Source organism: Pinus tabuliformis, chromosome X (assembly GCF_031772625.1).
Source record: "Pinus tabuliformis cultivar Carrire ecotype Pingquan chromosome X, CPIR1, whole genome shotgun sequence".
Lineage (NCBI taxonomy): Eukaryota > Viridiplantae > Streptophyta > Pinopsida > Pinales > Pinaceae > Pinus > Pinus tabuliformis.
Genome location: NC_142308.1, coordinates 1,215,954,466 through 1,215,980,226, shown reverse-complemented (window position 1 = coordinate 1,215,980,226; position 25,761 = coordinate 1,215,954,466). Strand labels below are relative to the sequence as shown.

General features: G+C 35.9%; 1 protein-coding gene across 3 annotated transcripts in view; it reads right to left on the bottom strand.

The window, feature by feature from the left end:
- The window catches only part of LOC149144334 (uncharacterized), a 36,458-nt gene extending 21,652 nt beyond the window's left edge, over positions 1 to 14,806 (bottom strand). For 2 of the 3 annotated variants that reach the window (XM_089453304.1, XM_089453305.1), the window contains exon 1: positions 13,886 to 14,806. In XM_089453304.1, the coding sequence (XP_089309430.1) occupies positions 13,886 to 14,701 (816 nt within the window). In that variant the 5' untranslated portion in view covers positions 14,702 to 14,806. The remainder of the gene's footprint in view (positions 1 to 13,885) is intronic. The other variant, XM_089453302.1, reaches the window with a different exon arrangement.
- Positions 14,807 to 25,761: the final 10,955 nt, after the last annotated feature.

Sequence of the window (25,761 nt, the reverse complement as noted above, 5' to 3'; positions counted from 1 at the left end):
ACCTTAGAGACTGAAACACCTATCTGATGCTACCATATCCATAAAAAAACTAGCATCCTAATCCAACATGAAAAGCTCATAAATTTTCATATTCACTACTGAGTAAATGCACATATCTTGGGGCATACTGACTCTATATGTGTTGTCTCCCACCTTCTCCAGTCTCAAAGGGACCATATCCCAGAGACCTGATTTTCTTTCCATGACCTTGTAGCCTCTCCTTGTTCAACTATAACCATACTTTGTCTCACACTCTGAATGACTTATATATTATGTGTTGATCATGCCTAATCTTATATTTTTCCTATGACTTCTACAATATCTTTTATACCTGTCGATGGATCCACCTAGCCTTCTTAAACATTTTTCTACACTTAAGGCATTCCCTATAAGATCCTCCCTCGCTCATCCTTATTGTCCATATGCAATGTCCAAATGTGAATTTGGAAAATAGCATAAACAACTTCCAACTAGGGACTTACCAGCATACATGTGGATTGATTTGTTATAAGAGTGTTGTATATATACTAGATTTTCTTCACAAGTATTCATATGCTTTTGATCATAACCCCTCAAAAGATGCACCAAAATCCTATTGACTACTTTTGTTTTCCCATCTATCGATGGATTCAATGTCGTAGACCTCTTTACATTTATGTCCATCTTCTCCCACAATGTAGCCCAAAATACACTAAGAAATCTCGTGTCCTTATCTAAAATGATGTTCCTTGGTATCCCAAAGTACACCCAAAGCTATCCAAAGAACAAGTTTGATGCTTATTACTCATTGATGGTCTTTTATAGGGTATTACAACACACATCTTGTTGAATTTGTCAACTATCACAAATAGGTAGTCATGTCCCTTCCTAGTTATCGGTAAAACTCCCACAATGTCCATGAAAATGCTTTCCTAAGGATGAGTGGGTACAAACAAGGGATGATATAGACCTTGTTTCCTATTACTAGGCATGTCAGTAGACCAAAACATGCATCATCTTATGAACATAACTACCTTTTCTTGCATCCTAGGCCAATAAATATACCTATGAAAGTTGGCCACTATCTTACATACACCAAACTACCCTGCAAATATGGAGGTTTGAGCTTCTTTGATCCGCTATATTTGATCACATTTAGGAACACATAACTTGTCCAACTTGTAGAGTAACCAAGATGGTGGTTAATTATGTTGTAACCATAATGCACATGAATATGGCTTTGGGAACTGCTAAAACGCCTCCTTGAAGTAAATTATGTTGTAACCATAATGCACATGAATCTGGCTCTGGAACTGCTAAAACACCTCCTTGAAGTCATCATCCTATGTATATGCCTCTTTGTATGCATCATGGGTGAAAGGATCCACGTGCATAAGAGTTCCCAAAGTAGTGATCTTTGATGTGGGTGGCCTTGAAAGCATATTGGACATCTTGTTTGTGTTTTCCCTTTTGTACTTGATCACTGAATGAAACTATTGTGAAAACCCCATCCACCTGTAATGTCTAGTTTGTTGTAACTTACTCTAAGCCTATAGATAATGTAGTGGCTAGTAATCTATGTGGATAATTGTTTCCTTTCCCATCAAATAGGGTTTCCACTTCTTCACAACTTGCACCAGAGCATAGAGATTTGTTTATGCTATTGGATGTCGCCACATATAGGGGGTCTCCCCAATGTGAAGTCCCAATTAAACCTCATATTGTTTGGTATAGGAGCCCCATTCGGATATAAGGTCTAACCACCATTGCAAGTGATCTTAGAGGTATTCCTTGGCTATAATACACACACAAGAGATCATATGCATAACTTTGGGGTAGAAAGTGTGTAAAAATTATGAGACATCAATTTTAAAGAGTAAAGGGAGCTCCCACGACAAGGAAATAAGAGACGAGTCTCTAATAGAAAAGTATTAGTACTATCCTAAGAGAGACACATGATAGAAAATGAGAAAGAGTCATTGATTAACCTGCAAATTAGTTCACAAGATAACAACGATCATGTAAACACATAAAAACACCCATTCAATAAGATTCATATCTAAATAAACAAAATAGTTCATTCTCTTTAGTATGCATAGCATAAACATATACCGCAAACATCTAAAGAATAGTGTTACAACATTTACAATACATGCATAAAAGGGTGCTGATCCAAGAGCTTCTAATAATTAAATAGAAGATCCAAGTACATTGTTACATTGATGAAACACTAGCCCCAATAGTGGAACATGAAGCTACCACTTGCTTCTCCAAAGAATGATATTCTCCCCTATGCACAACTAGAGAATCCAAGGCCAAATATCCAAAAGTTCCTCAGCCCCTCATTTGAGTTATGAGGGCTTATTTATGACAAATGATAATGACCCTTGAGCTTCCTCATGACTCTTTGACTTTTATAACCTATGGACTTCTATGTGGATCTTCATATTCCACATGTGTCTCTTGAACATCTTTTACATTGAGCTTCTTATTCATAATGACAAATTACATACAAAAAGGTGGCTATATAAGAAACTATGATAATAAGATAAAACTTCCTCATGTAGGAGGAAAAGACAAAACTATGGCTTGATATTGAAGTTCATTAGTGATGTAGGAGTGACATGCTATGAATTCTACTTCAATAACTTTAACTCTAGCGGGCAGATCTATGACGTATCACATCTTCACCTCCAATGCATCTAACAAAATAGATTTGGAGTTTGACTGTATACTACTCCACAACATGGATAACTTCATGTGAATTTTAGTTGGCACAATCGCATATTGTAGAATAGCATTCTTGGCCACCTCCAAGACTTCTTGACTTGCTACTTGCCTGATTTGTTCAAATAATTCTAAAACTCTTGCATGACGACATCTTTACTCTTGATTTCTCCGAGTGAACCCACAGAAGGTATTTTATGTTTCCATGTCAGGGGCTCTAAAGTACAATATGATACATGCCCAAAAATATTTTATGTGGGAATGCAATGCCATTTATTTTGCTCATTTAGAGTACATAATCATCTCTATGTGGAAAGTGTGTTTCAAAACATTTATAATCTCTTATGGGGGTAGTATAGAAGTTTATTTGAATGCTGGATTTTTTTTTTTTTAATCTCCAAGGTAAATCTTATGCATTATTGGTTTGATGTGGTGATAAATATTTCCAATGCATGTAGAGTTTATATTTGTATGTGGTATTTAAGATAAAATGGAATGAACGAGTGATGTTTAGGATTTATTTTGACAAATTTTCTACAAGCATAGCTTCAATAGTTTATGGCCATCACCCCATAGCACTATAACATGGTTACCAACATGACAAAAATTATGACCTCCAAAAAAGAACTTTAATCTTGAAAATCTATTTTTTTATCAAAAACACCAAATTCATCCCCATTTCAAAAAATGGTGTATTGATAGCTCATCTCTTTTTGGGGTTAAAATTATCACCTAATGCAACCATGATATAAACAATTTCATAATGTTGTATTAAATTTTTTTTCTTAAAATCAATTACTGAATAAAAAAGTGACACTAAAAGCAACATCATTCTTTTATTTTCAAGATTCAAAATACTTCATGTTTGAAACCTCGTGACTTGAAAATCAATATCATTGCAATCAAAATCCTAAAATTAACTATTAAATTAAAAAGTGTTGTTCCCAACAGTAACCTTATCTTGGTAGGGATACATTTTCAAGTCTTTTGATGTTATAGCCTCACCAATGAACATTGTTGAAACCAAAATATTAAGACAAACCATGAAATCTGAAAGAAATATTATTAATAACACCTTTTTTTCATGCTTAAAATTAAAACATTTTATAAACCATGAGTCCAAATCCTAACTCTCTCACAAACCAATAAAAGCAAAGGAAAAAAACCTTAAATGAAAAAACAAATATCATTATCTTTCTTTTAAATACAACCCTTTTTCTTAAAGAGTAAACACTTTAAATTTTAAAAATAACACAACACAATTTAATTAATTAGGAATTTAAAAAACAAATAGGGAAAAAAATAATTAAAAACTTTGAATAAAAACAACTAATTTTACTTAATATTAAAAATTAAAACGCATTAAAAAAATAAAACCAAAATACATAAAACAATATCTATATAAATATACATAAATAAATATATATACTAGTAAAAAAATTCAAAATAGCTAAAAATAAAAATAAAAAATAAAATAAAATAATTAAAGCAACATTTAATAAAAATAAAATTTAAAATAATAAACATACAATTTTTGTTGTATGAGATTTTGTATAATATTTATATTATAATATAAATATAATATATTATTAAATATTAAATATTATTATGTTAAATTTTATATTTAATATTAATAAGTATTAGTTAATAAAATTTTTAAAATGTTAATAATTATGTGAACATATTTAATAATATTGGAAATTTAATATTTCAAAATATTCATTTGCTAAATGTAAAACAAAATATATATGTTTTTTATAAAATTAAACTTTATAGGTATAAACTTTTAACATCTTTGAAATATTGTTCTGATTCAAATTAGATAAAAACTAAATAATACTATTTTGGCAATATGAAACATAATAAAAATCAATGATGAGGTTGATGGATGGAAACAACATAATGAAAAAGTTAATTTATTAGATTTCATATTGGTTTATTAGAATTTTATGGTAAAAAGACAAACATATATGTATTCAAATTATGCATATTCACAATTATAAAGTGAATATTATTAGATTTTTTATATAAATAAATATAATAAAATTATTTGTAAATAAATAAGTGTTTACAATAATCGAATAAAAAATATCTATATTTTAATTTAGTAATATTCAAAAATGACATTTATTTATACCGTAATCATGCTTTCAAATTTTTATTACTTGATATTAAGTGAAGGGAATTTTGAGGTCAAAAATAGATCTCAAAAATAAAGATATATTAATAAAATCAATTTTAAAGGAAGCAATAAGATTCAAGATGATGTTGTCATCTCCATGGATAGATATTTTTTTGGAGGGAAAAGAAGAAATCTATTTTTTTAATTGTATTTTCAGCTTATCTCCTTATAAGTTTCCTCAAATGTCAAACGTAGCCACCCAGTGGATGTGAAATTAAATTCTACATCCAACGAATGCCTATTTTACATACTTTTGAGTAGACCCACATAAAAAATAATTGAAAATACATGAAGAAATACCTCTAAATAAGTAAATGATATCTCAAAAATTTGGAAAGTTGTTACAGTTGCATTCAATATAGTTGAAAATTTGTTGACATGACAAATTGGGAAAGGTGATAAAGTTCAAATTGGCCTTGACCACTAGTTAGGGAGAAAAAGTATGCATAGACTACCTTTCTTAATGACATAGGAGTCACAAGAGTTAAAAAATAAAGACTACTATACACTACAATAAGTTACAAACTCATAAGGGACTAATATGTGGTATCAACAATAGTTATCTTAGAAAGAAATAGGTTCGGGAAAGAATATACTGAATTATGGGAAAAATACTCAAACATTTTGAACAGTTGTAATGTTAGACTCAAAGAAGATGAAAATTAATTGATTTAGTCTCTGACTCCTATTGATAATTATGTTCTTAGAATTGGTTATAAAGCACTAGTAAAGGAAGGAAGAGAAGGCCATCAAATTTGGTGGTGGAAACCTATTTGGAAATTAAAATGCCCTACATATATAAGATCTTCATGTACTTGATATTACACATTAAGGTATTTGTATGGTAGGTGCTTTAGAAAATGAATCTTATTAGGCCAAAATGGTGCAGTAAGTGTCATCAAATAGAAAAAACATATATCATATTATCTTAGCATTCCAAAATATTGAGGTATAGGAATAGAATGAAAGAATGATAGGGATGAGAAACCTTTGGGAAGGTGAAATTATTGAAGAAGCTTTCAAAACCTAGTGTTAAAAAAAGAGACATTAAGAATCAAAGCACTACCTATTAACATAGCCGGGCATTATGCCTGGCTTAAAACCTAAAGGTATTTGAAGATAAAGAAAATTTAACTCTCAAAAGTATAGTATAGGCCATTGATATGTTAAATGCCTACTCAAAGAAAAAATAATCACACATTCTTAGGTAAAAGAATAAATAAACATGGCATTTTTTTATTATGCATTACAATGAAATTATCCCCTAAAGAAACTTCACCAAGGTTTTCATACTTATCTTCAAATCATGACATTTCTTTCAAAATTGGAATGGGCAAAGAACCAATATCCTATGTGAAGTGAATTGGAATTGGCAAAAAAACCCAATATCCTATATGAAGTGATAACTATACCACTGGTTTTGAAGCTAACATAAGACTCAATGCTTGTTATACAATTTGATATTACTCAATGCTAATTATACCGTAAATGCACAAAAAAATTGAAACTTTAAAACCTTTGCACGATGAAGTTCAATATCTTCTCACAAAACTCTCATATATATTCTTGGCTAGTTCAATATCTTCTCACAAAACTCTCATATATATTCTTGGCTCACATTTACACATGAACTGATATAGACTCTTGTTTTTTAGGAAAATATAAATATAATTCTATTAATATAATATAATTTTTACATTTTGAATTAAAATAAATATAACACACAAAAGATTAAAAAAAAAAAAACATAAATACATATTAAATATCATAAATATTTTATTATATATTTTTGTTTATTTTTTTAAGTCAATTTTCTATTAATTTTGGAAAAAGGAAAAGGAGTACATAGAGATGCCGTCAAAACAGGTGGTCTCACCCCGACTGAATTTGTTGACCAAAAAGTTCACCATATGATAAAAATACAAAACGGTCTCTAAAAGCAGAAACCAGAACCAATTAGGCCATAGGCACCAGAACACAGCTAAAACAAAAAATACTCCAAAAAGCATAGTAGTCACCAGAAGTAATGGATGCAGGGTTGTCTGGGGCAGTTCTAGGAGGCGGTGGAGGGTGGAAGTCGCACTGGACGTGCCCTTCGAAGTGCACCATCTAGGTCTCCAAATTTTCAACTTTCTTTGAGAGCAGATTTTGACCTCTCCACACCACAACTACACGCTCCTTAAGTTGACTCTAGAAGTAGTGAAGTTACTCCAAGGTTGCTATCTGCAGCGCATGTTTTTCTCTCCGAATGCATTTAACAACATCCATTCGATTCATTAGATTAACAATGAGGTCTTGACAGCTTTCCCCATAACACTACTGGTGGAATTGCCCTTCTTGAGCTTCAGACGCTCCCGGGCCACTTTTCACTCCACCTTGACGTCCACTACCCTGACTCCTCTATCTGTGATGGTTCTCTATGTCCCCCTGGCTCATCCCCTATTTGCCACCCCTCCTAACACTTCCCCCTCGGTAAACCCCCAGCTGTCCTCCACCTCTACCACCTCATGACTCGTCAGCCCCTCGTCACGAGCACTGAGCCGTTTTGCCACCACGACAAGGCGGAGCTGGAACCAACGCTTGGGCGGGAAATTCCTTAGTAGCAAGAGGACAAGAGCAGGAAGCCTTGCGTGACAAAGTCTTCAAGGCAGCCGACCAAGACGATGAAATTCACAGAGCTTCTAGCTCTAAATTGAACCCCATTAACCCACACTCGCACCAAATGAAAATTACCCATAAAACAATCCACCGAATGTCACTGTCTTCCGAGATTTCTTCGGGAAAATGGCGTCCTTCGGATATAAGCGGATTATTACCAAATTGGAACAGAAATTTGAAGATCTTCCATCCGCAAAATTCAACAAATCAAACTCGGTAACATGCCCTCCTGGTTTTCCGTTGTGGATGCACAGGGACGCCACAAAGGTGGGCTGGTTGCCGGTGTTCAAAGAATGAAGGTCGGTCCAGCGACCGCCACCACCCTATCCCACTGATACACTGTCAATTAACCACTAGAGTTGAAGCAGGGACTCTCCATACTCGAATACGTCGGACACACCAGAGAATGCAACTCCACAAGCAATGGAAGCCCCCCTCTTCCCTGTGCTTGGCACCCTCCCCAACACATCGCCAGAGCTCTCTGCCCACAAAACCCAGGTTTACCAGCTCATCATGCCTTTCCGAACACCAGCCCATCACCTTCCTCCAGGTGCGAATGCAAAAACAGATGCAAATTCCCAAGATCGCCATCGCTCTATCGTATTTGACACCGCCACCCTCGATGTCAGGTCCTCGGGTCATCACCGTCACACTTAGACGAGTCGGGCGCCCAACCTGGGTGCGTTTAATCGACGAGCTGGCGGGCGAGTCGACAGGCGCGTTTAACCGACGAGTTGGCGGACGAGTCGACGGGCGCGTTTAACCGACGAGCTGGGGTGAGCGCACTTAACGAACGAGATGGGGGAGTGCCAACACAAATGATTAAGTGTTGGGCGTGTGTAGACGAATTGGTTTATAGGCGGATTCGTTGGGCGATGGGCCAACACGATGAGCGGACGTGAATGATAGGTCGACGTGAGAAAATGTTGAAGAGGCGTGAGCCATGGGTCAGTTGGACATGGTTGAGCCCCCTCCCACGGCCAAGGCAACATATAAGTAGAGCGGAGGCATCACCATAAAAAACAACAAGCGAACAAGAGAACGTAACACAAGAGTCGAACGGGAGATTGGGCAGACATTAGCCCGTGGGTCGGGCGCATGGAAAATTTCAGGGGCTAATGTTCGTCCAATGGGCTAATTTTCCAGGATTTTTCCACAAAAAAGATTCGCCAATTTCCATTTTTTATAAAAGATGGTTCACCCAAATTTTAGAATAGAAAATTATTTTACCTTAAAAATCTCCAACATTATATAGAGACTATATATAAAATCATTATAAATTTGAATAATTTTACAAATATATCAATAAACATTTTATAGTTTGCATATTAGGGATTAGTGAGATTCGCCAATGTTTTTAAACTTCAAGAAAATTTTCCATCCTTAAAATTTTCCTTGGTCGGGCAGCAGTGAATGCAGCAGAGTTGGGCGCGGGTGAAAACAGGTGGGCGGGTCGACTCGACGCAACTCCAAGCGAGCGCAGACAGGCTAGACAAAGGCGACTGTAGGTGGGTGGGCCTGCACGATTGACACGGCTACGGGTTCGGGTGAACAGGGCACGACGAACAAAAATTCATGCGGGTCTGCACGATGGACAGGTTGCGGGTAGACAACTTGCCCAGATTTGTGTATTTTATGAAAACGGGTCGAGTTTATCTCCCTCAGAAAATTGTAAATTATAGATTTTGTATAAACTAAATTATTACATGGAAAATGTGTCTCTTGCATTTATGATGATGATTTCACTGCTTAGTTAAGTAATTCCACACTTAATTGTTTAATAATGGTGAATGATGAAGTAGGCGTAGTCCAAAAAATTTAAAGAAAACTAATGTGTTGAGTCATTTAGTCGGTGTCGCACGTAGCTCAATTCAGGAAAAAGGAATTGGGGCTGTGACACTCGACAACATTCTCAAGAATGTTCGTCGCACGCTTAACCACCTGCTCCACTGTACCACTCCCCACGGCTATTAATGCCTGAAAGGACCGGGAGGCCCATACCCCCACCTCGAACATTTGGATTTAGTCATATGGTGACGCAACTACATGTTGTCGACTCTAAACCCCATCGGGAAATATATTTTTGTTTATCTTAATAGTAATATATGTATTAAAATGAATATATGTATTAAAATGAAATTTGGCATTATTTGTGGTGTATTGCTTTATATTCAGGGATTTTTTTTAAAACAATTAAAAATCTAATAATACACCGCATAATAATAAAATAAATTATCTTAATTTTAATAATAAAATAAATAATTTATATTATTTTAATGTATAATATATATTTTTATTTTATATTATTAATTAAATTTATTTTAAATGAATGAGAAAAAATTATTATGTTTTTTACTTAAATTCAATTCCAAAAATAATTTTGTTAGGATTGTTTTAAATTCCCAAAAATCATTTTTGTTATAATTGTTTTAGTAAATTTGACTTGATCTAGATATTAGTGATACTATGGCTACACGTATATAAACTTTACACGTATATAAACTTTTATTATGATTTTTGTTCATGGTAGTCATCTCCAATGAAAACTATTTAAAAGCTAGAAAAAATAAAAACAAATTGTCCTAGTGACCACTGAAAACAAACAATAATATCTTTAAACGCCGCCATTTCTCGCGCCGTTCTGTGATCCCAACATCGGGTAAGATGTCATGAGAAGTGTGGAAGACATATTGGAACGCACTGCCGTTCTGTGATCCCAACATCGGGTAAGATGTGATGAGAAGTGTGGAAGACATATTGGAACGCACTGCCGTTCTGTGATCCCAACATCGGGTAAGATGTCGTGAGAAGTGTGGAAGACATATTGGAACAAGTGCGTTGATTGTGTGATGAGAAGGTCACGAAAAGTAAAGCGTGGTACTTGAATCCGTAGGAGCGTCAAGTTTCTATTGAAAGGGAAGCCGCTATAGAAGAAAGGGAAGGAGTTTCTATTGAAAGGGCAGTCGCAGTAGTTCGTGAAAGGAGAGTATAAGAAAACGTATGATGGATTACAACATTATGGTGCAGCCGTTGTAGGTGGAAAAGAAGAAAGGGAAGGAGTTTCTATTGAAAGGGCAGTCGCAGTAGTTCTTGAAAGGAGAGTATAAGAAAACGTATGATGGATTACAACATTATGGTGCAGCCGTTGTAGGTGGAAAAATAGAGCGGTATACATAAGTAGAAGTTGTGTTTAAAGTAGAGGTAGAAGTGGAGCTGGATCTGCAAAGAAGCATTATAAATTTCCATCGATCTGACTTGAGGGAAGAAGCGGGCCCACTGCTAACCAAATGTTAGTGACATTCGATGCGGCTGCGAGAGAAGATTGGCTGCACCCACATAAAGGAGGCTCGAGAAGCTTGAGTTGTGAGCTGAATGAGCGATGATGCAGTCCCTCTAGGATGGGTATCGATGCATACGGAAATTTACCACGTGATGTACAAGGCCAAGTCTGAGTTGATTAGCGCAATTGGTGTTCAATCGTCCAATGGATTGTCGAATATGAACCTTTGCAGCAGCAGTAGCGAAGATAAGGAAAAGGGTGAGTGATGATGAAGACAAAGGAATCATCGTTGTTTCACATCGATTAAATATAAGCGCATCCCCAAAGGCTGTGATTAATCTAAAATTTGAAGACTCTACTCACAAACTTGCGTAAATTACAAGGGAAATGTGAGCAAATGATTGGCCACGCGAAGAAATTCTGTGTTTCTATTGGTTGATTTATCTATGGAATTTTAGTTTGAGGGGAATGAATTTTAGTTTGAGGGGAATGTGAGATGTTAGGTGAGATGGTTGCTGAACTAGGTAAGCTAAGAGATATCTTAGATCACTGGAGGATACCAATGCTAGTCACCCATGTAATCTTGTAGATGGAAACTTTTTTTTATGGGTTGCAATAAAAATGAATGAGACCAAGTCAATCTCCTAGAGTGAAGTATGAAGGGGGACTGTTGAGGTTGTTCTAGTAAACTTGACTGGGTCAAGATATTGGTGATATTATGGCTCGAAGGATATGAACATCCATAATTTTTGACTATTGTATTCATCTCCAAAAAAACCTATTTAAAAGCTAAAAAGATCAAAGACAAATTGTCTTAATGACCACTAAGACACCACCATCTCTATACTCTATGATCCCAACAATTTTCAACTCCTGTATAAAATATCAACAAAATAATTTATTTATTATTATGGTTTCCAATGTATGGACTTTTCTCCAACCTGCTTGAACATAGAAACTAAGTAAACCAAACAATTTATGCCAAACTCATCTTCCAACTGATACCAAACAATTTATTACTCTCTTAAAAAGTGGAAGTACAAACATAAACTCATCTTCCAACTGATACCAAACAATTTATTGCTCTCTTAAAAGGTGGAAGTACAAACATAAGTATGATTTGCAAGTATTCATGAGTATACTAAAAATAACATTTTGCTGATTCTTATCCTTACACCTAAATTCAATTCTCATAAATAATATTTTCAATTACTCACTTATTATCCATGATTTCAAATGTATTCACTTATTATAACATAGAACCTATGTGAATTCATCTTCCAACTGAAACCAGACAATTTATGACTCTCTTACGCAGTGGAAGTTACCATGCTTACGAATGAGTATGACTTGCAAGTTTGCACGAGTATACGAAGAATAACATTATGCTGATTCCTAAAATTTGTGATACAGAAGTAGATGAAAATTAAATAGGTGGTCTTTTTAAAGAATGTCTGGATTTCAAACTGTCAAAGTTAAAAAATGTTTTACACCCTAAAATCCAGAAAATCTGTAAACCTATCATAGTTAGCTGCGGAGCATGTACTACCCAATACTCAACTCTCGTTGTACTTCCGATTATGTCAAGTATCTTCTTTCAACTCTCGCTGTACTCGCCAATTATGTGAAGTATCTTCTTTCAATACATTTTACCTATGGGGGACATGGCCTGTTGGCGTTTGATGAATGGTTTTAATGCCCATATGGTATATATTCGAACATTTGATAATCAGTCTTTTTGTGAACATGGTTTTCTTAACATAAACCTGTTTGAATTTTTAAAATTTTTCAAATTTTTGGGGATGGAATTTTATGGGCAAATTGCTGGTTATGGGATGATTTGTTGGTTTAAAAATTTGTAAAAATGTTATTTGGGATGAAATTTGATGAGCAAATTGCTTGTTATGGGGTGATTTACTTGTCAAACTTGAAATTTTTGCAAAAACCTTATTTAGGGATGGAATTTGATGGGCAAATTACTTGTTATGGGGTGAATTGCTAGTCAAACTTAAAAATTTACAAAAACCTTTAGATTTTTTTTAAAAATTGTGAAAACAGATTAAGAAAACGTAAAAACAGTCAAATTTAACTAAAAAAATCTATTTTGAAATTCCAACCCTATAGAAAGTCTATATAGTCTATATTTTAAGTACCCAGACAATCCTCTAAACATGCATGGGTCTATATTTTAAATACCCCAAACAATCATGTAAACATTTATTTGGGTCTATATTTTAAATACCCCAAACAATCATGTAAACGTTTATTTATATAGCTAGTACCATTATCATACACTATGCCCAAAGCCAGATGCAACCATTCTAAACCATAACGACCTATTGGCAGATGTCTAAATAAAGAATTTTACCATATCCTGGACTGTTTTCCAAAACCCAATTCAAGCATACTGAAATATAGACAACGTTTTACTCGATAAACCCTAAACTCCCTCACTGGATTAATTATCATCGAAACACAATTCCAGAATCTCTAAATCATAGTGCTAACATTGGGCCTTATTGGATTTAGGGATTTAGGTGCATGGAATTATTAGTATTTTTCATTACAGTATCAACAGTAAAATCAACTTTTGATAATCCTGTGCGATGCCTATTTATTATCTATTAGTGTCTGAGGTCTATATGTGGATGCAGAAGTAAAAAACAGTTCCCAAATTTTAAAAAATTAACAAAATTATAACATTTTAAAAATAAAATTAAACAATCAAACTTAAAATTTTAATTATTTTTTGCAGATATAGAATTCAGATTATCCAGTGTTGGTTGAAAGTTGTAAAACTTCAACAACTTACAGTGTCGATAATCCAAGTTCTGTATCTGCAAAAGCATCCCACAGGAAATCTAAAATCTATCAAAAATTAATTTACTAGAAACTCTTAAAACTGGAATTCTTCTCGAGCTTAAACATTCTTAAAGCTGAAAATTTTCCGAAAACCTATATGTATGCTAATCTTCCTCTATACTTCAAATACAGAATCAATGTTTCCATTTCACCAAAACACAAAACTATCTATATAGAATCTCTGAGAGATGGCTTACCTGGTTGCTAAGCCTGTCTTGATAAAACCCAGCGTTCAAGGTCTCCTCTGTACCAAGAAGCCCTATCTTCACATTGCTCCCCGTTTCAATAGGCATCAAGTTCGCCTCCCTGAGCTCTCTAGCCACACAATCGCCGATATGCAGAAAAGGAACAGAAGAGCCTTGTGAGAGCTCTTGGTACCACGCATGCGAAATATGGCATGGCATCACAATGCAACATGCCCCGGAACTCTCTAGAAACATCCTCTTTTCCCTCAGTGCTGCCAAAACAGAACCACCATGATTCGAGCTTACTGATTTCCTCGACGTCCCAAGATCGATCCCTGCTAATGACGAACAGAGCTCTTGTTTCAATTGCGGATCGCTGCACAGCAGTAAAGGCAAGCTCTCCTCCGTTTCCCTTGAAGACCACTCAACGACTTTTTTCACGAAATCCGCAGTGTCCGCAGCTGAGGCGCCTCCAATGATTCCGACCGCGTTCGGCTGATGAAGCACGCGGGACCCCGAATTGGTCTTCGCGGAATCTACGGATGATTTTTCGTTTTCCTCAGCTCGAGGCGGAATTGACGATTTTATCGCATATGTGGTTATATGGGGCGTAGAGTTTGCCACTCCGTATTGGAGTCTAAGCAGAGACTCCCTGAGAATCGTTCTCCCGACCTTTTGGCGCTCAGCTTTGGAGATGAATGATGGCCAACACAATGCCGTGCCTGCGCTCCTGTGTTGCATTCTCATTATCCCATGAAAGTGTGCGGATGCAGATTTCGGACTAACAGGCCTATGTACTGAGTGACTGGATTGTACGTACATGAACATATTAATTTATAATCAGATTAACAGGATGCAACTGAACCCAAATGGCCGAAGCCTGTGGGTATTCCGTGTCCAAAGCCAATGGCGATGAGGCCTTTATTTCCAGATTCATGACCCAATGATTGAAATCCGAATCTTATTGTCATTATTTTATATATCTGGATGGCCTCTTTGATTTTGATTTGATTTATATTTTGGAATTCAATAAAAGGTCATAACAATAATAAATAATGTTGCTGTTTTTTTTTTTTAATATGATTTTAACAAAGAAATTTTATGGTTTTCAGGTTAAATTGTAATGGAAATAATATTTGATTTTATGTTAAATATCATATAAATATATATAGTTTTATTAATGTAAGTTTCGTTATTATAAAATTTGGATAATTGTTTTAATTTTTCATATATGATTTAAGTTTGATCAGATTTATGGTTTGAAGTGAGCCTTAACATTATTTTTATTTCTGGTTTTAATTGAGTTTTAACATTAATTTTAGTGGGTTAAAAGTGGTTTTTCCTTAGAAATAGGATAAAGATTCAAAATTTTAAAGATTTTTTTTTTTTTTTTTTTTTTTTGTAGAAGTGAAGGTTTAATTTTTTTTATGGATTATAATTAGGTTATTTAAGATGGATGATTTTATGGATTATAATTAGGTTAGTTAAGATGGATAATTTTCTTTTAAGATAATTAGGTTTTTGATTGATTAATTTTTATTTATATTTTTTCTCATTTCCAAAATATTTGTCATACTATCATTCTTGACTTGTTAAGTCAGCAAAGCTATAGCGATCTAGGAATGCTTCTCTCTCTTCTTTTTTATTATAGAAATGAAATATTAAAGAGTCTTAATTAATCTTTTACTTTCTTAAGGTTTGATAAACCACATTGGTCTTAGTAAACGTTAATCATCATCACTATTATCATTATGAATTAAAAAAATATTTGGAGAATTTGATTAAAAAACCTTGTTAATGGTTAAAAATGACCATCCTCGATGGGGGTGTTGGACAAAAACACCACCTGCCACGTGTCAGATGCCAAGTATGAAAGGTATAAGGCGAGGGTGGGCAGGGCAACCGCCCCTCCACCACACCATAGTTATTACGTTTGTATTCGCATGCGTGAATGGTTATGTCTCTTCAATCTGCATTTGCTCTGACGTGATGGCTCCATTACTCCCCTGGCTATATCCCATCGGAGATCATTCCCCTGTGTTTCCAAATCCTCTGTTGTGTGTTACATGTCCCTCCTTGCTCGCATCCTCCTCGACATATACATCAAGGTGGCAGTCTATTCAGTCCGCCACAAGTGCGCCTCAACTGTCACCCTCTCGCTCGTTCTAGTTTCCTAAGCATCTTTCCTTCCTTGGGACTCTCTAGTGGACACTTCTTCATTGGTTTTGGTCGCCCCCCTTTTTAATTTCCCTTTGCTCCTACAGCTCTTCGTCTTGGATGCTTCAAGGAATTTTCTGGATTAACCGGTGTCGAATCTCTACTTTTTCCCTTCGCAATTCTGGGCATGCCAGAGTTGTTGTTGTTCTTGGAGTGTTGACTCTAGGTTTAGGGTGTCGATGGTCTCTGGGCGTTCTTTCATTTTGGCTTTTGTTTATTGAGGATTTTGGTTTTATCTCTCTCCTTGCGGCTTCATTTCGTCTCAGGTGTTGGCTCTCTACTTCCCTTCAATCTCTCTGCAGGCGTCTGCTTATTCCTATTCAACTCCCACCCTATGATCTTCTATCCTCTCTAGCTCGACCTGACTATTCTTGGGTGACGAGTTCAGGGTGGCGAGGCTCTTGGCATTGGTTACCATTTTCTCTCTCGTTCGCGATCGGTCTTGGTTGGTTTTGGGTGGTTGATATCCCTTGGGTGGAAAATTTAGGGTGGCAGGGCTCTTGGCGTTGGTCCTCCTTTTCTCTCTGGTCTGCGGCCGGTCTCGGTCAGTTCTGGGTGGCTGATGGTATATCTGGAGGAGTCCCTCCTCTACAGTTCTGTAGGTCTCTTTAGCACTCTTCAATGAAGCCCTCTCCCCACTCCTCGGGCCTAATTTCTCCGGTGAAGCCGGAAGATGCTTCATGGGGTGATTTTATTGTTATTCAGGAAGGTTGCTCTAGGCGAGAGCGAGAGCCTCTGGTCGCGGGGGTCATAACGCTTGTGGGGCTCGTCTGTGGCCTCGAGGGCAGGCAGTCATCAACAAATGGTCTCGTAGATCAGTTGTGATGCAGGTGTGGGCGATCGTGGGCATGTGCATCTCCGAGGCTCAGCGACGTCGGGCCTCTCTAGCCAAGGTCGCTCTGGTTCCACAAGCAGGACGTCTTCCAGGAGGACAGGTCCCTCCTCGGCAATTCTTGAGTTGCTTCACTCCATTTCTACTCGTCTGGACACCCATGATCAAGCTCACAGAGAGGAACACGAGGTTGTCATGGTAAAATTCGAGCAACTCCAATACTTTTAGTGCCATGTTGTGAGAGGGTGGTCATAGTTTGGTGCGGCCAGAACCTGTTAACTCAAAAGGTGGAAAAGCTCGAAACTTGGCTTGCTCACTTTGAGAACCATGTCAACTGCATGTATCGTTCGCCACCTCCCCCAGGTACTGGGCCAGACAACCCCGCTTCCATCACATCTGACGACTAAATATGTTCGCTGGTGTATTCCTTATTTTGTTACTCTTTTGGAATGTTAGACCTCTCAGAATCTGGGCGTCTCAGCTAGCAATTTTTCTTTTGTATATTGTATGCTCATCGCATTAGTCAACAGCCCTGGTCAGAATCAGACCACATGCTTTTTAATATTCATATATATTCCTTATAATTAATGGAAATTTCAACTTAAAAAAAATAGTTAAAAATAACCGTAAAAAATTCCTTAATATAAATTATTTTTTAATTCTCTATATTTCATAAATCATTTTTTCCCCTTTATTATTTTGATTATGTTGACTACTATTTTTTTAATTTATTTATTTTTAAAATTGTATTTAATTTTATTAATAATTATATAATATTTTATTTTTAAATATATTACATATTTTATTATATTAATTTAGAAAAAATAAATAAACTATTTTTACATATTAAGAAAAAAATCAATGCTTTTAATAATGGAGTAGACATAAATATCCATTAAAGAGAAATTACAAATTAAATAAAATCCACAAAATATGCTACTAAATTTTTCAATTATGTTAATATTGAAATAAATTTTATATTAAAATATCCTCATATCAACATAGTGGCTTGGTTTTCAAAACCAATATATCACAAAATTTTAAAGGAAGTTTATTGTTAATTTTTTATATTCACGATATATTGTTTAATATAATAACATAATTAAATGTACGTTATTATTACATTTCTAAAATGTCGAAAATTTCATATTTGATATTTGGAAATGGTGTTAGGTAGAAGAGTAAGAATAAAAGAGTGGATGAAAAATAATTATTTTAAATGAATTTTATTATATATATAATATTGATAAAAAAAATTATTTTATAATATAATATTAAAATTATAAAAATAAAAAACTTTACCACTATCAAATATTTAAATATTTTGATTAACTAATAATAATTTGACTATCTATCCTTTAAAATCTAGAAAAAGCAAAAAGCAAATACTTTAATCATTCCATTTAAATAGTTATAATCATCCAATTTCCTACACTCATGTTCCATCAAAGCTTTATCGGATGACCACCGTCATTCATATAACATATAATATTTCCATAGTATCTTTATTCTCGTTGTAATAGAATCAATTCCATCATTTTCAAATATTTTAAATTTCAGCATCTTCTCAAATCATTTTTTAAATTATTTGTCATAACATTTTGTCCTAGAATATTGATTAAAAATTAAAAAGTAATTAAAAGACCTATTATCAGTATCCACTATTAAAGAAGGAATCAAATAGACAATAGTCTCTAATGACATAGATAGCACTAATAATGACATGTCCTCTCACTAACGAGAAAATGACAAGGAATTGGCCAATACAAATATTTGCGTAATAGAATATGCAACCCAGTGAATACAATATTTCAAACCATTTGTCTCATGCCACAGATACCTCCTATAATTCAAAACTTCAACATCATTCATGTCGAGAAATTTTTTAAAATAAGATAAAATAAATGATTTTATATTTGGATTGTTATCATCAGTAGCTCATTATTCAAAAGCCACATCTTAAATGGATAAAGATTTTGGAAATGGTATTATTTTTATGGTGAAATTTGGATAACTTGTGAGGTAAATAAGATAAATATTGTTTTTTAGTATTAAAATAGATTTATTTTAAATAGGGATTTAATATGAGTTAAGAGGGATTCAATTTTTTCACGTGATTTTTTATGAGGTAACATTATTTAAATGTTTTGCATAGTTTTTTTTTTTTTTTAGATTTTTTTATTTTAACCGACAAAAGCAAAAGTTCAACTTTGATGACGGACGAACATCCTTACACATCATAATGGGTTGTAGAATGAGCCTCTTGACTCAATAACTATATTTTTTTATTCACATAAATAAATTAAATAACTTTGTAATGTCAAAATGAGTTTAGTTGGCTTTAGCAAGATGTTTTAAAAGAAGATAGTATATTCTATTTGTTCGAAAACTTATTTTATTTACTCCAACTTATTAAATATCAATTGGTGCATTATATTACATATTGATTAAGAAAAAATAAATACAATATATTATAGAAAATATTTGCAAACAATAACTAAAAAATTGAGTCTATACAGGGTCTCTTCATGCACATTCTCTGATGATTTGATTTAGATTGGACCATTATATAATTTTTCATTTGTCTCAATGCTTTCATAGCAGGAAAATTGGAGGAATCAGCTTGTTAGAGTAGTTTTATTGACAAGACCCAGTTTGGAGAATTGGGGTGTAAAACCTCTCGGACCGTATTGAAGCCTTAAATAACATTTTTGGGGTAAAAATTTCATGCTTAAGTGTGGGGCCTTGTGACACTATTCTACACTTACATAACTTTCCAATGATACAAGAATCACATCAATTAGAGTTTGTATGAAAAAATTATGTCTCTTGGATGTTGATCTACCGTATTTAACCATCATGGCACAAGTGAAAAGGGGATAACCATAAGATGACTATGAAGAAGACTCTAGAAAGGGTCAAATTTGTAACTATAGTTGAGATTTGAAAGAGTCAAACCTAACCCTTAGTTGGCTATGGGGCTATGTTATAATTGGGCCACTAGGAGGAAAAGAGGTTCCCTTCTATTCGATGGCATCTTCATCCATAGTATAAAAGAGAAATTAGGAGTGGGAGTGAGAGAGCATAAAAGAGGGAGTTAGTGTTCTGTAGCAGCCTCTTAGGCCATAGATCTCAAGTGACTCCTAGAGAGTGACTTCTACTTTATACTTGCATTATTTCCATTTCAGACAAAAGAGAGCAGAGCAGCCTCACCTTCTAGTTGGTTTTTCTCCTGTAACGTTTCCCAAAGCATATCTTTTTATTCATTATGGTTGGTGTGTGATTTTATTTTATTGTTCTCTGTTTTCCACATTTTATTTATTTCATGCATGAATAGCAAACTAGTTATTAAAAAAAGTTGGGATCTTAGTGAATTTAACCTTTATTTTATCATATTTATTGTAACAAATTTTCCAATGGAATATTCACCACAATTCACAGATCATGATTATACTCTAATAATGTCCATGTGAATCTTTCCCAAGGTCAACTACAATATTGGCCTCAATTACATCGCATTCCAATTCTAGGACTTGAGGGTGCAACATGACTTTATTGCTCTCTAAAAGTTGATAGATGGCCATGATGAGAAGGGTTCTAAGAGGAGTTAGGATCCACAACAGGAGGAGAAGAAACAACTTTCGGAGGAAGGTTAAGGTGGGTTGCATTTCTACAAATTATAAATATAAGATATTTTACTAGGCTAGCTAAGTTCTAGATGTTTTCCTTGTTGAACACTCATGAAGGCATCTACCTCTTTCTCTAATTCTTAAACTACTAAGATCTATTTTTCCGTATCAACGATGCATTTATCCTTAATTTTATTTTCTTGGTGTATTTATTTTGCAAGCTCACTCTTCCATGTGTTATTTCTAACATACTAGTTTATCTACTAGTTTATGCCCAATGCTTGCATTGACCTGAGAAGGAATGCCATGCCTTAACACTAATTCACACCTTAAATTATGCAATCCAACGCTAGTTTCCCTTCATTCCCTATTGATGAACTTGCATTTTGATCTAGTGTATATAAAATTTGTGGTGAACACCAGTGTTGCAGCAATAATGTTGCAACTCCTGGGGCTTCCTACTTTACTTTTATCAACCCGGTAGTTCGTAACAAACTTGGAAGCGACGGTGCTATGTGCACAAGTACTAGCTCTTACTACAGGTTGTCACTTGGTCAGCTGGCGCAAGATCACTAGGAGCTTAAGCCAACTTATATGAATTCTCAAAAGAATCTTTTAACTGTGATGAAAGAAAGCTAACTCTATGGAGGATATTCTATTTGCAGAAAGAGAAGGAAAACTAAAATGTAACGCAAAACCTAGCAAACCCCAATCTATCCAACTAACCCTACTTTTGCAGAAAAAGAGATAGAAACTGATGTGATGAGTGCCATTGACTACTGAAAAAGGTAAATTACATTTATTCAAGCTACTTCTTAAAGGAAATGAGAAGGAAACATCTTTTTGTGCTTTTGAGTGTTTTTATGTGAAATTATTATGCTTGTGATTTATCTGGTTGTGATTGTGCAGAGGTTTGGTGGCGAAGGAAGATGGAGTTGGTTTTTGTAGAGGTGGGGGAAGGTGTGGAGAGGTCCTAAGGAGCCTCTAGTACCCTTTCGAAGACTTCCGTTGCAATCGGATTTCGAAAAACCACTTACAAGGGATTCTACAGGAGGCTGCAGGGGATCTACAGGAGGATCTATAGGAGGAGGTCGAGAGCTATTTTTGGAAGTTTTGAAGGTGGGAAAATAATGGAAAAGGGTAACTGAAGGCTAGATGAAGGTGTTGAGGTGTTTGGAAGTTGTCAAGGAAGATCAAGAGGGAACATGATGGTTGGATTTGTTCAAATGGCAAGAGGGAAGCTATGGAGAAAAATGCAGAAATTAGGGCAAATTGGCAAAATGTTGCGAATGACTTGGGAAATCTGTGGGAAGTGAGTTGGCGCTGGCTAATTTATGGATGTATGGTGAGCTGAGGTATCCTGCAAGAGATCTACACATATACTTACAAAAACTGATCAAAGAAAGGACTAACTATACGATTAAAACAGAAATTTCTCTATCTTGACCTAATTTCTGACCTACAAACATAAAATGATAAACAATAACCTTTGAACAGAAAAGCATGCAGAGAGATCTATTATAAAAGAATAGGAAATAATCTAGGCAACTGAATCTAAATCAATATATCAATCTTCCCAAATCAAGTCATCACACTAGAAATTGCATGGAAGAGCAAAACCGTGTTTTTGGTGGCAGCAATAGTGCCTTGACCTCAAATCATAGTTCCAGAAAGGGAGAAAGGAGATCAGGGCCTGCTGTTGGCCTTTTCGAATCAAATCCTATCACTGTAGTAACTTACTTGAGCAAATGTAACAAAAACAACTATGCAAACCATCAAAAGCAACCTAATCTAAACAAAGCAAAATGAATCTATGTAGCAGAAATTAACTCATGAACTGAAGAAAAAACATATAAGTACAAAGCAAGAGGTGCTGGGCAGCTTGGGTTGGGCCCTAACCCAAGAGCTTCAGCCCTCTGAAAGAGATCAGTGCTGGCTCAAAAACTGTTTCATCTCCATTATAAAAAATAAAAGTCACATTACATAAACTGTTCTAAAAAAGGAAGCTCGAAAATGAGCTGAACAAATGCTGCACAAAAGTGTGAAAATTATACTAATGACTGGCTAAAATACAACTAACCTACTGAGGCTCTAAGCCCCCTTATTTATACAAATGGAGTCCCCCAACAACCCTCCTAAAATCAAGGGGCTCGGCTTCCCAGAACTGAAGATAAACAACAATCCTTCTTTACTTGCTCGGCTGCCCCTTGGATGCACCAATGTGGCTGCTTGTGCTCCGAGTTTCTGATGGAGGATTTGAGGTAAGGGGTCATAAATGAAGGGGACACCCCCCTACAAATCCTCTCCCTTGTTTTCCTCAAATATTGGCTGCCAAATGCTCATTAATCCTTTGATTTTGTCTCAAAATTGACCAAAAATCTACATAAAGCACACATTAGACTTCATGGCATAATGACTAACCCAATTCACTCTATTAGCATAAATATAATAAAAAACATGCAATAAACTAATGAGAATGGTGGATTAAGCTGAGTTAGGAGGTAAAATGATCCCATATAATTACCCATTTTTGGGGCTCATCATTACCCCCCGACTGGAGGTGTTGCTCATCCTCTGAGAAACTAATCCATCTCCTCATCCTTGATGGATCTGATAGATTCCCTGACATCCCATGCTTCTGATGTGATATCTTCCTCTTTATCATGGAATCCTGCCTTTCTATCCACCTCTTCCCACTATTTATGTTCTTCTTCCTCTTTTACTCCTTCCAATAGTCCTAGCAGCAGTGGAGGACTAAATTTGAGGCCAATCCAATTGGCCTTCAAGCTTTGCATAGAGTTCTTATACAATGGCACTCTCCTCATGGCTTCCTTCATCCTGTTTGGGGAGTGATACTCCATGATCTATAGGTTGTGTGGCAATGTGTTCCACCTCCTCATGCAGGCATGAATGCAGTCATCTCCAAGCAATCTTTGCAATAGCCTGGGCCTGATCATTGATGTACTTAGGGGCACTTTGAGGATCAGCTGCAAGTTGCTGATGAGTGCTAATTAGAGCCATAGGGTCTTCTGGTTCTGCTCTGATCATCAGGGGTTCATCTTGTTCTTTTTCCATCAACTTCCTGATTTTTGCTACTCTTTTCTCTTCATGACTCATCCATGATGCCATGGCCATCAGCTGTAGGTCTCCCAACCTAGCATTGGGGTCCCATAAGTTCATATCAGTAAGGGCCATGTTATGTAAATAAAATTCTGCCAACTTCGCCTTGTCCTCTGCTGAACTGTGCTCGCATAAATCCATGAACTGCCTATAATCCTGGAAAGGCATGCTGCCCCTCTGTGCCAGGGTCTTGATTTGAAACTGTAGCCACTGGTCTTTGAGGTAAACTGCATATGATTTGGCTGGCTGCCTACACTGTAGTGCCTCCATAGCCCAGCTGGCCATGCAGGCTAATTGGGCTTCTCTTTCCTGTAGTTGTCTCCTTAATATTTCATTCTCTGCTTCCAAGTGAGATCTTTTAATGGCTTCTCTATGTCTTACCATGCTCAATTCCTTGGCCATTTCTCTCAACTTGTTTTCCATGTGCCCAAGTCTTCCACCCCTTTTGATTTTGCAATCTGCATCCATGTATGTCTCCTTACTCTTTCCTTTTCCAGCTCAAAGAAAAGAGGGACTGCAAACTTTTGTGGGATGATTTTCCCCCCTTCTAGAAGGTTGTAGTAAGAGCCTAAGTTAGGCTGAGGTCCAGGATTTAGTATCTCTTTTGCCTTGTCTTCCTCCTTTTCTTCTGCCTTCTTTTCAAGTTTTTCAGTCTCTTGGAGCTTTGCCAATGTCTCCTGTAGAGAGGTCTGCACCTCCTGTAGGACTGTTTTAGAGTCTATTAGTTTGATCATTTCTTTCCAAGTAGAGGTCTTAGGACTTCCTCTTTCGTAAGTGATGAGGGTTTTGGAGGGAGGTTCCTCCTTTGTTGCAGTAGGGACATCTTCAATGATGATGGGCTCCTTTGAAGGTGGCTGAGGCTTCCCCATCTTTATCCTGGTGTTCTTTCGAGCCTTGAAGTACATAGAGGTTTGTCTCTTCCTTTTCCTTTGGGCTTGGCTGGAGTACTAAGTGCAACAAGAACTACTGCCTCTCTTGCTAGTGTCTCAGAAGACACTTCTTCTTGTTGTGCTTCTTCTTTTTCATCTGCTGTGTTTCCTGTTTCTGCTGGTTTTGCTTCTGTTGTCTCTGATTTTGTTTGCTTCTCTGCTTGCTTAGTTTCTGCTTTGCCTGTGGAAACCTTTTTCTGCACAGTCTTAGGCTTCTTCTTTTCAGTTCTTGGCCTATTCTTTTTCGCTGTTGTGGTTTTACCCTTTTTTTGCTTTTGATTCTTTCTTCTTCTCTGCTTTAGGCTCATCTTTGGTGGTGTCATGTTTCTCCTCTCCTATCTGGTTTTCTTCTTTTTTCTGTGTGGAGTTCCTCTTCTTCCAATTGAGTGTCCTTTTCTTCTTCATGGATTTCTTTCTTAGCTTCCCCTTTTTGTTCCTCCTCTTCACTCTTAGATGGACTAAGGTAATCAGTGAGAGCTTTTATATCATCTTCTTTAGTCATGTTTTTGAAAATCTCCCAGGCTATGGGGATTGTGAAAGTGTGGAGGGCATCCTCCACCAGCAATTTAATTAGCCCATGGTGAGCCAATTGGTCTGGAACCCCTGCCTTCAATTTGGTGCTAGACTCTATCAAGGATTGGAGGAGAAAATATGGAATACTGAGTTTTCTGGATGCAGGAAGGTCCATGCCATATCTTAGTTCATGTAACAGTCTGAAATGGTACCCATAAACTATGTTGTATCTTCCTTCACAGGAGATGTATTTCATGATCTGATAACTGACCTCATCCCATGGATAAGGTATACTTGTTCTCCTGGTGCCATTCTTATCCTCCACAGGATGTTCATCAAGCTGGAAAAAGGTCTTCCTGGCAACTTGACCCAGTGGTTTTTCTTCCTTGCTCCAGGGTAGTCCAAGTGGGAGACCGATGACCCTACTAATGAATTCCGGTGTGAGTTCTATGGTTAGACCCCTAAAACTGACAGTGGCATGGGTTTTTGAGTGAGGTTTTAAAGACAGTGCAAATTCTTTTGTGACTTCCTCGTCATACCCATGAAACTTCTCAAAGAAAGGCATCCAATTTTCCCTGGTAAAGAGGGCTACCACTTCTGGATGTTCATGTAGCTTAGTTGAATTCAGAGGCTCTTTCCTCATAAAAC